This window comes from Schistocerca serialis, chromosome 4 (genome assembly GCF_023864345.2).
Source record: "Schistocerca serialis cubense isolate TAMUIC-IGC-003099 chromosome 4, iqSchSeri2.2, whole genome shotgun sequence".
Lineage (NCBI taxonomy): Eukaryota > Metazoa > Arthropoda > Insecta > Orthoptera > Acrididae > Schistocerca > Schistocerca serialis.
In genome coordinates this window covers 500,365,351-500,377,993 of record NC_064641.1, presented here as the reverse complement: position 1 = coordinate 500,377,993, position 12,643 = coordinate 500,365,351, and the positions used below count along the sequence as shown (strand labels likewise).

The 12,643-nt window shown below is 44.9% G+C and overlaps 1 protein-coding gene across 1 annotated transcript; it reads right to left on the bottom strand.

The window, feature by feature from the left end:
* Positions 1–547: 547 nt before the first annotated feature.
* LOC126474573 (piggyBac transposable element-derived protein 4-like) lies at positions 548–2,200 on the bottom strand. The gene has a single exon (XM_050102050.1). It carries the CDS (start codon positions 2,198–2,200, stop codon positions 548–550), a length of 1,653 nt encoding a protein of 550 aa, XP_049958007.1.
* Positions 2,201–12,643: the final 10,443 nt, after the last annotated feature.

Here is a 12,643-nt window from a genome sequence, read left to right as displayed (position 1 = left end):
CGTAATCCAAACAAATTAATTAATAAAAGAACATTGCACTAGAACTTTATAACGTGTTATAATCAATAGCGCCCCGAACCATCAAAATTGCCAATTGTCCGCTATGCCTTTTATCAATGCAGTCTGCCCGACTGCGTTCACCACGGCGGCTTGGAACGTGTATGCGGGCATCATTGTAGGCCAAGTTGAAGCAGAAGTCGTCCAAAACACTACATTTAACACTCTCTGTACCAGGCCTATTTTATGCACCCGTCCCTAGAAACCGGGCAATTTTACCAATATTAAAAAAATTACTGCATCAAATCTACTGTTTGGATTGTGGCAAATTTGGTACCATCTTGAAGCTGCACATTTCTACTTTAATTCTGAGTGAAAGAAACTACTTTACAATGCACAGCTTTAAGGTACAGTTATAGAAATCACTTAGATGTTTTAAGAATTTAGAAAAAGTCATACGAATAAGGGAATACAATTGTGATTTATTTTTAACCAAAATTGTGGCACTACATTACATGTTTCTGATAGTATACAGTATTACATATAAATTTCACACAGAATCATATTGTTTTTTAGTGTGGAAAATTTTAAAGCAAGGTTCCAGGCAGAGTGCAACGCCACACTGTTCACATTCGTATCGTGTCTCTTTGCGAGAAGCCTTGCCACTCTGTTTCTTGCTCCTGGAACTGCACACGTGACACACACGAGCAGCATACTTCTTAGTAGTTGCAGGTATGTGCTGCAAAAAATGTCTCTTTGTTAGCCGACCTACAGTTCCTTCATTTCTTGGAATGAATTCAAGTGTGTCGTCTTCAACAAGCTGAACTGCAAGCACTGTTATAAAGTCTGTTATTGTAATTTTCTTCCTGTGCACTGCATTGTACAGCCAAAATGCATTTGATACTCCCATAAGCAGCAAATGGAAATATAATTTTCGCCACCATTTCACAGTTCTGTGCTGGAACGGATTGTACTGCAGGCGTTGGTCTCCAATATCCACTCCAATTTTATTGAGGTTGTAATCAAGTACCTGAAGTGGTTTCAATACTACAGACCCATTTCTCTTAGTATGCGTACCAAATGTTGCTTGATGCCTTGTAGACAATGTATACACATCTCTCTTATCTTTCCACTTCATTGCCAATACATTATCTTTACGCCGAAAAGACATTTCGCCCTTTTTCAGCTTAGCAGATACTAAATCTTTAGGCAATCCTTTCCTGGATTTGTTCACAGTACCAACAGCTCCAGTGCCTTTCTCTGCCAGTTGCTGAAATAGCTCTGGACTGGAATAAAATCGATCTAAATACACAGTGTGGCCTTTGTTCAGCAAGCTGCTGTCAGACAACAATCGCAAAATAACCGCAGACGAAGAATTGTCAACAATATGCTTACCAGCATAAACTTCAAAATTTACAACATAGCCACTACTGGCTTCAGCAACAGCATATACTTTCAGTCCATACTTATGAGGCTTATTTTGCATGTAAACACGGAAACTCACACGACCTCGAAATGGGCAAATTCCTTCATCAATTGTCACTTTTTCTGAGGGACGATATGCCTGGATACATCGCTCCTTCAAATTATTATAATATGGCAAAACTTTGTAAAGTGGATGAAATCCATCTTCGCCTGGTTTTTTCTGATTTGAATTGTCAACAAGATGCAAGCATGACAGTATCTGAGTGAAACGCAAACGGCTCATGACATGGGGACAAAAGTTACAACTAAGAACAGGATTAGTGCTCCAATGGTCCGCAATTTTTGGCTTTTTCGAAACACACATGTGGAAAATAATACCCAAGAAACGCCTCATCTCACTTATAGTCACTGGCTTCCACGAACTCAAAACTGAATGGGGCTTCAGATTATTTCCTCTTCTTTTCTTCTGTATTGTCTGTGATGCATACAAATTTGTCTGTCTCTTGAGTTCATTTACGTCACTGTCAGTAAGGAACACTTTACTGCAATCCAGTACAGAACTCGACTCATCAATATCCACTAGTATCTGCCTGGGTGTCGTGTTGACAGGCAGAGGTCGGTAGGTGTCAACTGCAGTCCACTCACTGTCTTTCGGATACGGCACAGCTGCTGGATTTGAAGCAACACCTTCAACATCATTCTCGTCTTCATCTGAAGACAAACTGTCATCAATCTCGTCTTCTAAAAAGAATATCACATTATGTGTAACTACATACATCGTTTACACATGTTCAACAGATATGTGCGTACTGCACAATTACGTGGAAAATTCGGAAATACGTACCTTCAAACACACCATTGCATTCAGAATCGTCTGAATCACTCTCTACATTATCCAGAGTGTCGCTATGATTGATCAAATCCGCAATTTCTGCGTCTGATAAACCGCGCCGAAACATGATGACAAACAACTGAATGATATACAGACTGAGAACGCAAAGATAAGTTTTAACATGAATTACAGCGCTGCCGTGACATCTATGGACGCATTTTGTTAATAAACATCTGAAAAACGTATAGCGCTGGCCAAACCCGTAGAAATAACGTTGCAGTGTTTTGAATGAAATTAAATGTAGCGGCCCGTAAATTTTACGGGCTTGGTGATTTTCGCGCGATCCCAGGCCCGTAAATTTTACGGGCTTGGCGCTTAGAGTGTTAACCACTCAGCACGCCAATGTCGGTGTTCTTGTGCCTATTGCAGTCTGCAGCGTTGGTGGGTTCTGGTCAATGGAAGCCTACACGGTGGTATGCATGCCACCAATCCAGCCCGCAGCACGCATGTCTACACTCGTTGCAGTGCTCCAGCATCGCGCCGCCATTGTGGACGAATTATATGAATGCATGGTTTCTGTTCCTTCGAAAGAATAGACACTACGCAGATGCCGTGGCGCAGTGGTTGCCACGTCTGACTAGCAAGCAGGAGATCCCGGGTTCGAATCCCGGTCCGGTACCCATTCCCATTTTCGCCCTTCGCCGCTGATTCCGCTTAGTGTCGCGCTGCAGCTGATAGCAGTCATCCGCCTTCAATTTACATATACTATGGACGAAACTGCTCAGTCTGTTACGGCCAAATGGAGAAGATGGCGGTGATCTTGCACTGCGGTCGCATTATCTTGTCCAGTACCCTGTCGGTGCGGTGAACGGCGCTCTTCTCTCCACTGGCTCCACATGCACCTCAATGTTGAAGCTGCGTGCGCTGCATGAGCTCAGCGTCACGGAACGACAGACACGCCTCCCGGAGACCAATCACTCTACGCCGTTCGTTCGCACGCACCGAGGCCCACGAGAAAAACAGGCCGCGGCGCGTACGTCAGGAAGGCAGTCCTGAACTCGCTCGCTCGCTCAGCTCAGCAGACAAAATGCGTTTCTAAACCTGTCAACTCGCAGATGGGCGTGTAAGTACTAACGAGAATTGCATCTTCCACTGGAATCTGCTATTATCAAGTCTTACTGATTAACAGTAGTACAGCAAAATTTGATTTAAGATCAAAATGGCTCAAATGGCTATGAGCACTATGGGACTTAACATCTGAGGTCATCAATCCCCTAGAACTTAGAACTACTTAAACCTAAGTTATCTGAGGACATCACACACACCGTAGCGGTCTCGCCGTTCCAGACTGAAGCGCCTAGAACCGCTCGGCCACACCGGCCGGCAATTAAAGATCAATACTCGATATAAATGTTTGTTTATTGCACTTAGTCTCTTCTGCTTAACAGTACTCATTACATGCTGGAAGTGGTGCCTTATGCAACTGATAATCATTTTAGCATGATTTCCTTTTATTGTACGCCAGTACAGCCGTAACAAATAAGTAGACCCATGGACTTCCCATGATTATAGGACTAATAACAGTAAGATTCCATAATAGCGAATCCCCATAGTAGATTCAGTTTTCGTTTGTACGGAGACGCCTAGTTACGAGTTAACAGCTGTAGAAACGTAGTTTGTCTGCTGATTTTAGCGAGCGAGCGCAGGATTACCTTTGTGACGTAAGCGCCGCTGCCTGTCTTTCTCGTACGCGTCGGCACGCACATGCCGATATTCCACTTGCGATGTGGCGAGGCATAGTTGCACTGGGTTACACGTTTCCACTTACAAGGAGACGGCACGACCGTGGGGTCGGGGGTTTGTCCGCAATTTTGTGTGGTGAAAGAGGACCCCTAACACCTCACGTGGTTAAAATATTAGGATGCACTACTCGGAAAATCCCGAGAAAAATCGATCCAAAGTTTCTTAGGTGCCTTATGAGTAAAAAATGTTAGTCCACTGCTGAGCCGCCGTCTGGCCTACATGGTTAGCGCTCGGACCCTTACGCCAAAGGTCTCTGGTTGCATTCCTCCTCCGGCACTTTTTTTTTTCTTCTATTGCTTGAAAAATTCCGGCGCATTGTTACAGGAGAATCGTGAAATTAATTCCTGGGAAGATTGTATAAAAATTCATTCTATAATTCACCATCAGTTATCGTCACCAATATTCCGAGACGTGATTCAATATGCATGGTTTACCTCAAAATTGTCAGAAACTCGAAACATTTTCGTAAATTTAATGGGGAATGTTTTTGTACAGATTTATTGCAAACGCCCTGTGATTGTAAAAAATCCGCTTTTATATGTTGCGCAAGATGTCTCAAAGATTATTGCTTTGTTTGTTTTTAAGATAATTGCCACTGCGGTTCTTGTTTATAATTATTATATGTATAAAAATTGAATGTTTTCCAATCGACTTTGTTATTCTGATTAAAAAGACAATGTTTCTCCTCATATACTTTACAATGAAAAATGGAAAACCCACTGCCATGAATTGTGTTGTTGGACAAAGAGAAAATAATTTTTATTCAATAATGAAACTAATTTGTTAAAGATAATGTAGGTGTGGGAAACTTTCTGAATAATTGGTGGAATAACCAAAGAAAATGAAACAGAAAGAAAAAAAACGTTCCAGAGAAGGAATCAGACACGAGACCTCTGGCGTAGTACTTTTTTTTTATCTCATTTTGTTCGTTCCGTTCGTTGCATCTGATCGGGGCGGACGTCGTAAGACATCCATTGAAGTTCGTTGTTGATAGATTAATAACCCTCTGACCGAACACGCTGAGCTACCGTGCCGGCTACCTAAGAAACTTTGGATCGATTTTTCCCGGGATTTTCCGGATAGTGCGTCCTAATATTTTAACCACGTGAGGTGTTGGGTGTCCTCTTTCACCACACAAAATTGTGGACAAATCGCCTACCCCACGCTCGTGCAGTCCCCTTGTTAGTACGACGACTCCGCACCGACTCAGCGTTGAATAGCACTGACCTGACTGCTTACACAAAAGAGGGCGCTGTTGGGCATATGTGCACGTCACCTCTCTGCCATTAAAATCGCTTATTACGGTTCCACTGTCCTAAACGTTCTCTTATCGTGGCTTGTTGCAGGCCATTGCTTCATCCATGTGATACTGTTTCGTCATTACTGTTTCCCCACGGTTGTATTTGAAAATCTATAGAGAATGTTGAAACTAAATGATCGTGCTTCACAGTGCCAACAGCAGTAGCGCATCCGTAGACGTACCTCGACACCAACAAACGGAAATGCAGTGGCAGCTAGGAGTGCCGGAAAGAGCTACAGAGGACTTTCTGGTGATATACTGTAGGAGGAAAGGGCAGCCCGAAAACGCCTTGCAGAACGGCGAGGCAGGACGTCGCAGCCCGGCACAGCAGGCTGCCGTAAAACGTAACGATAATAGCACGGCGCGGCGCAGCGCAGAGCGCGGGCCGGTCATCGGCCGGTCACCCGCTACAGGTAGCCGCCCGCAGGCCGGACGCCAACCTGCCTCTCCCCAAGTGCAGCGTGCATGTGAGTGGCAGCGGCGCACCCCAGAGCCAGGACCTCCTCCTACACAAAATGATTAGCCAAAACATTATGACTGTTCGACGGCGCGTTGATCCACCTTTTAAACGCAATACATTTTGATTCTCATGGATTCGGCTAGTATAAATCACAAACAGTTGATTTTCCTGAAACATATGGAGTCTCGCCTTTGTCTATGATAATGATGTAGGCTCGAGCAGTGAATTAAAATTTATACCTGCGAGGTGTCAATTTTAATTTTTTTGCTTCAGCCGATATCCTTACCGTAGATCAGGGGTGGCCAAATGCACTACTGTGAGCGCGGGCGCGCTTGAGTGCGCACACTGCTTACCGGCGGGCGCTGTCTGTCAACCAGCCGGCCCCCTCCAGCTTTCTGCTAACACCACCCATTTGTTACGGATACGCGCGCGGCGTAACAGGCTTGTTTACTGCGTTTTGTTTGTGTCGTCGGTGTCGAAGTCTCTCTAGCGTTCACGGTAGACCAAAATTAGTGAGATGAAAATGGACGAGGAATAGTTAAGGTCCTCAGAACGAATGTCGGTCAAATCCCTGCGCTTCAGTCCACAGTGGGAATATTACTTTATAACTGAAACGCATACTGGCCCTCAGAATTTTTATGTTGCTGTTTTATCAGCGTGGAAGAAGTACAGTGTGAAGCGACATTTTCAACTCCGTGAGAAATTCTTGATCGCTTTGCATACTGAGGAAAGGAAAGGCAAATTTCTCGAGGTGCAACAAGCAAGAGAGAAAGAAGAAAATTCATGTACATAAGTCATTTCTTAAAAATGTTGTTGTTGTGATCTTCAGTCCAAAGACTGGTTTGATGCAGCTCTCCATGCTACTCTATCCTGCGCAACCTTCTTCATCTCCGAGTAACTATTTTAACCTACATCCTTCTAAATCTGCTCAGTGTATTCATCTCTTGGTCTCCCTCTACGATTTTTACTCTCCACGCTCCCCTCCAGTACTAAATTGGTGATCTCTTGATGCCTCAGAACGTATCCTACCAACCGATCCCTTCTTCTGGTCAAGTTGTGCCACAAATACCTCTTCATTAGGTAAGTGATCTACCCATCTAATCTTCAGCATTCTTCTGTAGCACCACATTTCGAAAACTTATGTTCTCTTCTTCTCTAAACTATTTATCATTCATGTTTTACTTCCATACATGGCTACACTCCATACAAATATTTTCAGAAAAGACTTCCTGACACTTAAATCTGTACTCGATGTTAACAAAATTCTCTTTTTCAGAAACGCTTTCCTTGCCATTGCCAGTCTACATTTTGTATCCTCTCTACTTCGACTATCATCAGTTATTTTGCTCCCCAAAAAGCAAAACTCATCTACTACTTTAAGTGTGTGATTTCCTAACCTAATTCCTTCAGCATCACCTGATTTACTTCGACTACATTCCAGTATCATCGATTTGATTTTGTTATGTTTATCTTATATCCTCTTTTCAAGACTCTCTTCATTCCGTTCAACTGTTCTTCCAAGTCCTTTGCTGTTTCTGAGAGAATTACAACCTCAAAGTTTTTATTTCTTCTCCATGGATTTTAATGCCTACTCCAAATTTTTCATTTTTTCCTTTACTGCTTGCTCAGAATACAGACTGGATAACATCGGGGATAAGCTACAGCCCCGTCTGACTCCCTTCTCGTCCACTACTTCCCTTTCATACCCCTTGATTCTTCCAACTGCCATCTGGTTTCTGTACAAATTGTAAATAGCCTTTCGCTCCATGTATTTTACCCCTGCCACGTTCAGAATTTGAAAGAGAGTATTCGAGTCAACATTGTCAAAAGCTTTCTTTAAGTCTACAGAATGTTACTATTGTTATTTATAAAACGTTATGTGGTTTTGTCCTCTATTTTCATTGTAACGGTTCGCAGCTCGTGGTCGTGCGGTAGCGTTCTCGCTTCCCGCGCCCGGGTTCCCGGGTTCGATTCCCGGCGGGGTCAGGGATTTTCTCTGCCTCGTGATGACTGGGTGTTGTGTGCTGTCCTTAGGTTAGTTAGGTTTAAGTAGTTCTAAGTTCTAGGGGACTGATGACCATAGATGTTAAGTCCCATAGTGCTCAGAGCCATTTTTTTCCTTGTAACGTATCTACGAGAACTGAACCATACCACACACAATGAGGGTGCAATGAGAGTGAGACATCACATACTTCGTAAAGTAGCTAAAACAGTGAGTCCCTTCAGCGATGGAGAATTTGTGAAAGTGTGTTTCGTTGCCGCCGCAACAGCCTTGTGGCCAGGGACTCTTGCGGTTTTGGAAACAGTTCCTTTTTAACGGAGAACAGTTTGTAGACGCATCTAGGAAATAGCAAACGATGTGGAAAAGCGACTGAAAAATAAGACTGAACCTTTCTTTTTTCCTACTCTTTGGATTGGATGAATGCATGGGTGTAACGTATGTTGCTCAGAGTGCTCTATTTATGAGAGATGATGAGTTCAGCTTGATGGAGAAATTCCTTGATTAAGTGCCAATGTACGATACAACTACGGCGGACGACTTATTTTATTGCTTAGGAAACGTTATTGATAGAATGATCTGCGTTGGGAATAACTTTCGCTGACTGCAGCAGATGAAGCTACTGCAATGAATGGTCAAATACTATGCACGCGTTATAAAGTGTCATAAGTATTGACTACATTGTCGAACTGCAATAATTAGGATGATGCAGAAAATGCGATCGCGACTATGAACTTGATCATCAGTTGCCAATGATGTGTATCCGGCAATCTTCAGTCCCGTTCAAAGAAAGGGAATGAGAGCTACGCGGCGATACAAATGCCCACGGGGCCCGCTAGCAGCCCATGTGCCCAGCCATGCTCCAGATAAAGGTGAGAGACAATACGTCTCAGGTACATCAAATGTATATAGTTTATATATCACCTACGCCTGAGCTACAGGCAAGATTAACCCCATTTCGCTCATTGCTAAGGTACTATTCCAATATTGGAGAGCCTAGGCAGTAGTGATTAGAGTTTAGAAGGGGAACAGCAGTGGGTCGAGACGTGGATTGGAATTTGCATCGGGGAGGGAGACGTGCTATGATAGTCCGTGCAGCTGTGGTAGTCAGAGTGGCAGTGTGGTGCAACTGGGAGCGCACCTGCCTAGTAAGCAGAAGACCCGGGTTCGACTCCTGACGCTGGTACAAATTTTAATTCATTGCTTCAGCCTGCATCATTATCGTAGATTCAGCAAGTTCTTGGCGTAGGTGCCGCCATTAGCGTTCCAGATGTGCTCCATCGAGTTCGCACAAATCTAATTTGGTGCGCTCCAAACCACTGCAGCACGATTATCGCCTTATGACACGGCCAGTTATCCTGCTAGAAGATGCCGTAACCTCTGGGAAAGACGTCAGACATTAAGAAAGGCAACGTCACGAAAAGCCAGTGGCTGGCTGTCGACGCCGTGTGTGACGATGTACGGGCAGACGCATCTCTCTCTCCACCCAGCCTCTGGATAACTACTGAAGAGCAGTGCACAGTTAGAACTAATGAGGTGGCGAGAGGCCTTCTACGTCACCTCATCTCAGGAATAGGTGGGGGCGAAGGGGAAAGCCGAAAAAACTTGGGGGGCAAGACACTCCGAGCAGGGAAGACAGTGAAGTCAGCGAGGCATAGAAGCGGGAGAGTAGCCAGGCATAGCTAGGCGGAAATAGTTGCTGTAGTATTAGCTCAATTAATAAAATCATAGCCGAATAGCTGGGGAACTGTGTGTGTCGTATAGTGCTTGCTGGCTCAGCAGCATTTCTAAGGAGACGGAATAGTGCTAGCCAGTCACCGTCTCTATAACAAGACTTCAGCTCTTAGTGGGTCCAACTCCTTCAAGACAAATAGAGCAAGAGTTGAAACTGTTTTCCGAATAAATTTAGAAGTTCCAAAATACTACTAGTTAAGGTTATTTCAAGTAGCTGCCAATCCTTATCGTCTGTAATAAGAGATTCAACCTTACAGCCAGGTCAAAACTTCCTCTCACATAGCCAACAGATCAATTCCCTTTTCACGACCCCTGTCACCCAATCTTAGGCGAACTGACGCTTTGGACGCGATACGATGCATGTTTCAATCAGCAGTTCGTCTGGGTGACGGCGTAGCCGTTCACGACGTGGTGTTACAAGAAACGTGATTCATCCTATCAGGCAACACGTTTCCAGTGATCCTCGATGCACTCTAGGTGACCTCGTGAACCGTGACTGAGTGCGCCGTTTGGTTACCGCGGGAACACCTAGGAGTCGCCTGCTGCTGTACCCTGTATTCAAACATTTGCGCCGAACGTTGCCCTTCCAAAAACTTGTGCCTGCACCAGCATTGTATTTTGTCTTCATATCTGGCATAGATCGCCGCATGTCTTGTTTTACAGAGCGGGCACATTGTGTGGTGCGGCGTGGACGTCCAACACCTCGTGCTTTCACTGTCCTTCCATCACATTGCATCTTCTCACGACAGTAGTACACGAACAGACCGGCAGCTTCACCCTTTCCGAGTCGCTCGTAAAAGGCGCTGTGCTGTAAGAATGTACCCTTTGTGAAAGTGGCGTATGTCAGTGTATTTCGTCCCTAGAATGATTCCCCATTTGTCACTGCTCTGCATTATAAACTTTCCTTATTCCGTCAACTGTTTGCTATGCCTTCCGGTGGCTTTCAGTCACGCGGTGGGCATAGTTGTAATGTCTTAGCTCCTACTCCGAATTCTGAAATTACCAAACAGGAGCTCGCGAGAGCTACGTCCTCTTTCTTCAAAGGACTACCCTTTAAATGGTTCGAGCATTTTTGTTATAAATGGTTCAAATGGCTCTGAGCACTATGGGACTTAACATCTGAGGTCATCAGTCCCCTAGAACTTAGAACTGCTTAAACCTAACTAACCTAAAGACATCACACACATCCATGCCCGAGGCAGGATTCGAACCTGCGACCGTAGGGTCGCGCGGTTCCAGACTGCAGCGCCTAGAACCGCTCGGCCACACCGGCCGGCATTTTTGTTATACATTCACTTAGCTTATACCGACTTGTTAAGGTTCCCAGCTCGTCTCTAAATTGTTAGATGTCTAAAGTCAAATCTACTTTTGATTTCCCTAAATCGCTTCAGGCAAATGCCGAGATGGTTCCCTTTAATGGGCACGGTCAACTTCCCTCCCCATTCTTCCTTCTCCCGATGGGACTGATGACCCCGCTGTTTGGTGCCTAAACCCCAAATCAATCCAACCAACCTCAAACCTACTTGATACGGACTCCAAACCGTGCGACAATATTCTACATATGGCCACATTTGCGTCTGCTACGCAGCTTTCCGTTACGTAAACGCCAGTCTTCCCCATAACTTTTGCTAACAATTTTTAAAAAAATGGTTCAAATGGCTCTGAGCACTATGGGACTCAACTGCTGATGTCATTAGTCCCCTAGAACTTAGAACTAGTTAAACCTAACTAACCTAAGGACATCACAAACATCCATGCCCGAGGTAGGATTCGAACCTGCGACCGTAGCGGTCTCGCGGTTCCAGACTGCAGCGCCTTTAACCGCACGGCCACTTCGGCCGGCAACAATTTAAACCTTCTATTCGCTTTGTCTGCTACTGATTTTACGCTTTCTTACGCTTTAATACTAAAACTATGTAATGGGCTCCAACCTTCAGTCGTACAAAGGAGCGACGAGTTGCTGCAGCGTGTGCGCAGCGTAGCGCGACTCCGAAGCGGGTGTCTAAGCACCGACATGTCGCATTCATATGTTTCCAACGTGCATACAGTAAATGCGGAAACGTGAAGTGTGTCAACGTTATCGCCAGATGCGCCCAACAACACAAACATTCTATTATTCTTTTTTTGGCTGTCGAAGAAGAAACCGAGCGAGTGGCGCAGTGGTTAGCACACTGGACTTGAATTCGGGAGGACGACAGTTGAAACCCGCGTCCGGCCATCCTGATTTAGGTTTTCCGTGATTTCCCTAAATTGCTTCAGGCAAATGCCGGGATGATTCCCTTAAAAGGGCACGGTCGACTTCCTTCCCTATCTGAAAGGACTGGTGACCTCGCAGTTTGGTCCCCCCCCCAATCAACCAAACAACCGAAGAAGAAACACTGGTAGATATCCCTCTGAGAATGAAGAATGTATGTGGGGGTGGGGCAGCATGTCTGTCGAAAACTACCGTTGGGGAATATGCGCCAACTCCAAGCTGGTAACGATTCGACACAAGACGCCGGTCGATCTGGGAGTGCAACTGAAGTCCGCCAACTCAAGAGCACGCGTCCTACTGTCCTGATCTCTCCCCATGCGATATTTCCACCTTCGGTCCCCCCTTGGGGGAAGGGACCAAGTGTCGACGATTCCTCTCTGACGAGGATGGGCAGCAGGCAGTTCCAGACTTCTTCACGCAGCAGAACACGGTCTTTCACCAAAGGGGTATGTTCAACCTGGTGCGTCGGTGAGATGATTGCCTCAATACTCACAGAGATTTTGCGTGGTAGGCGTACCGATTCTGGATCGTACGGCCTTTGAATGGAAACTTTTTGATCGCCCCCTTATAATATAGGAAGCGGATACTGTTTTTTTTTTTTATTTGCTGCGGTAAGTTTCTTAGATTTATCTGGCTTTGCAGAGTGTAAATTGTGTTTCTCTAATCAGGATCGTCAGCAAACAATCTGATAGTGCCCGTGACGCCAGCCAGGTGATACATAGTTAACATTTATTAGGAATTTTAAGCACCTCCACAAAGTTGTTTGCATTGTAAGGATGGTAGGAAGAAGGAAAGCATTGCTTGTATCTCACATAGGGTCCGCCAAAGGACTGAGTACC

Bases quoted from the DNA above. Each gene is read 5' to 3' on its own strand.
- LOC126474573 (XM_050102050.1), bottom strand. From the start codon at position 2,200: ATGTATGTAGTTACACATAATGTGATATTCTTTTTAGAAGACGAGATT.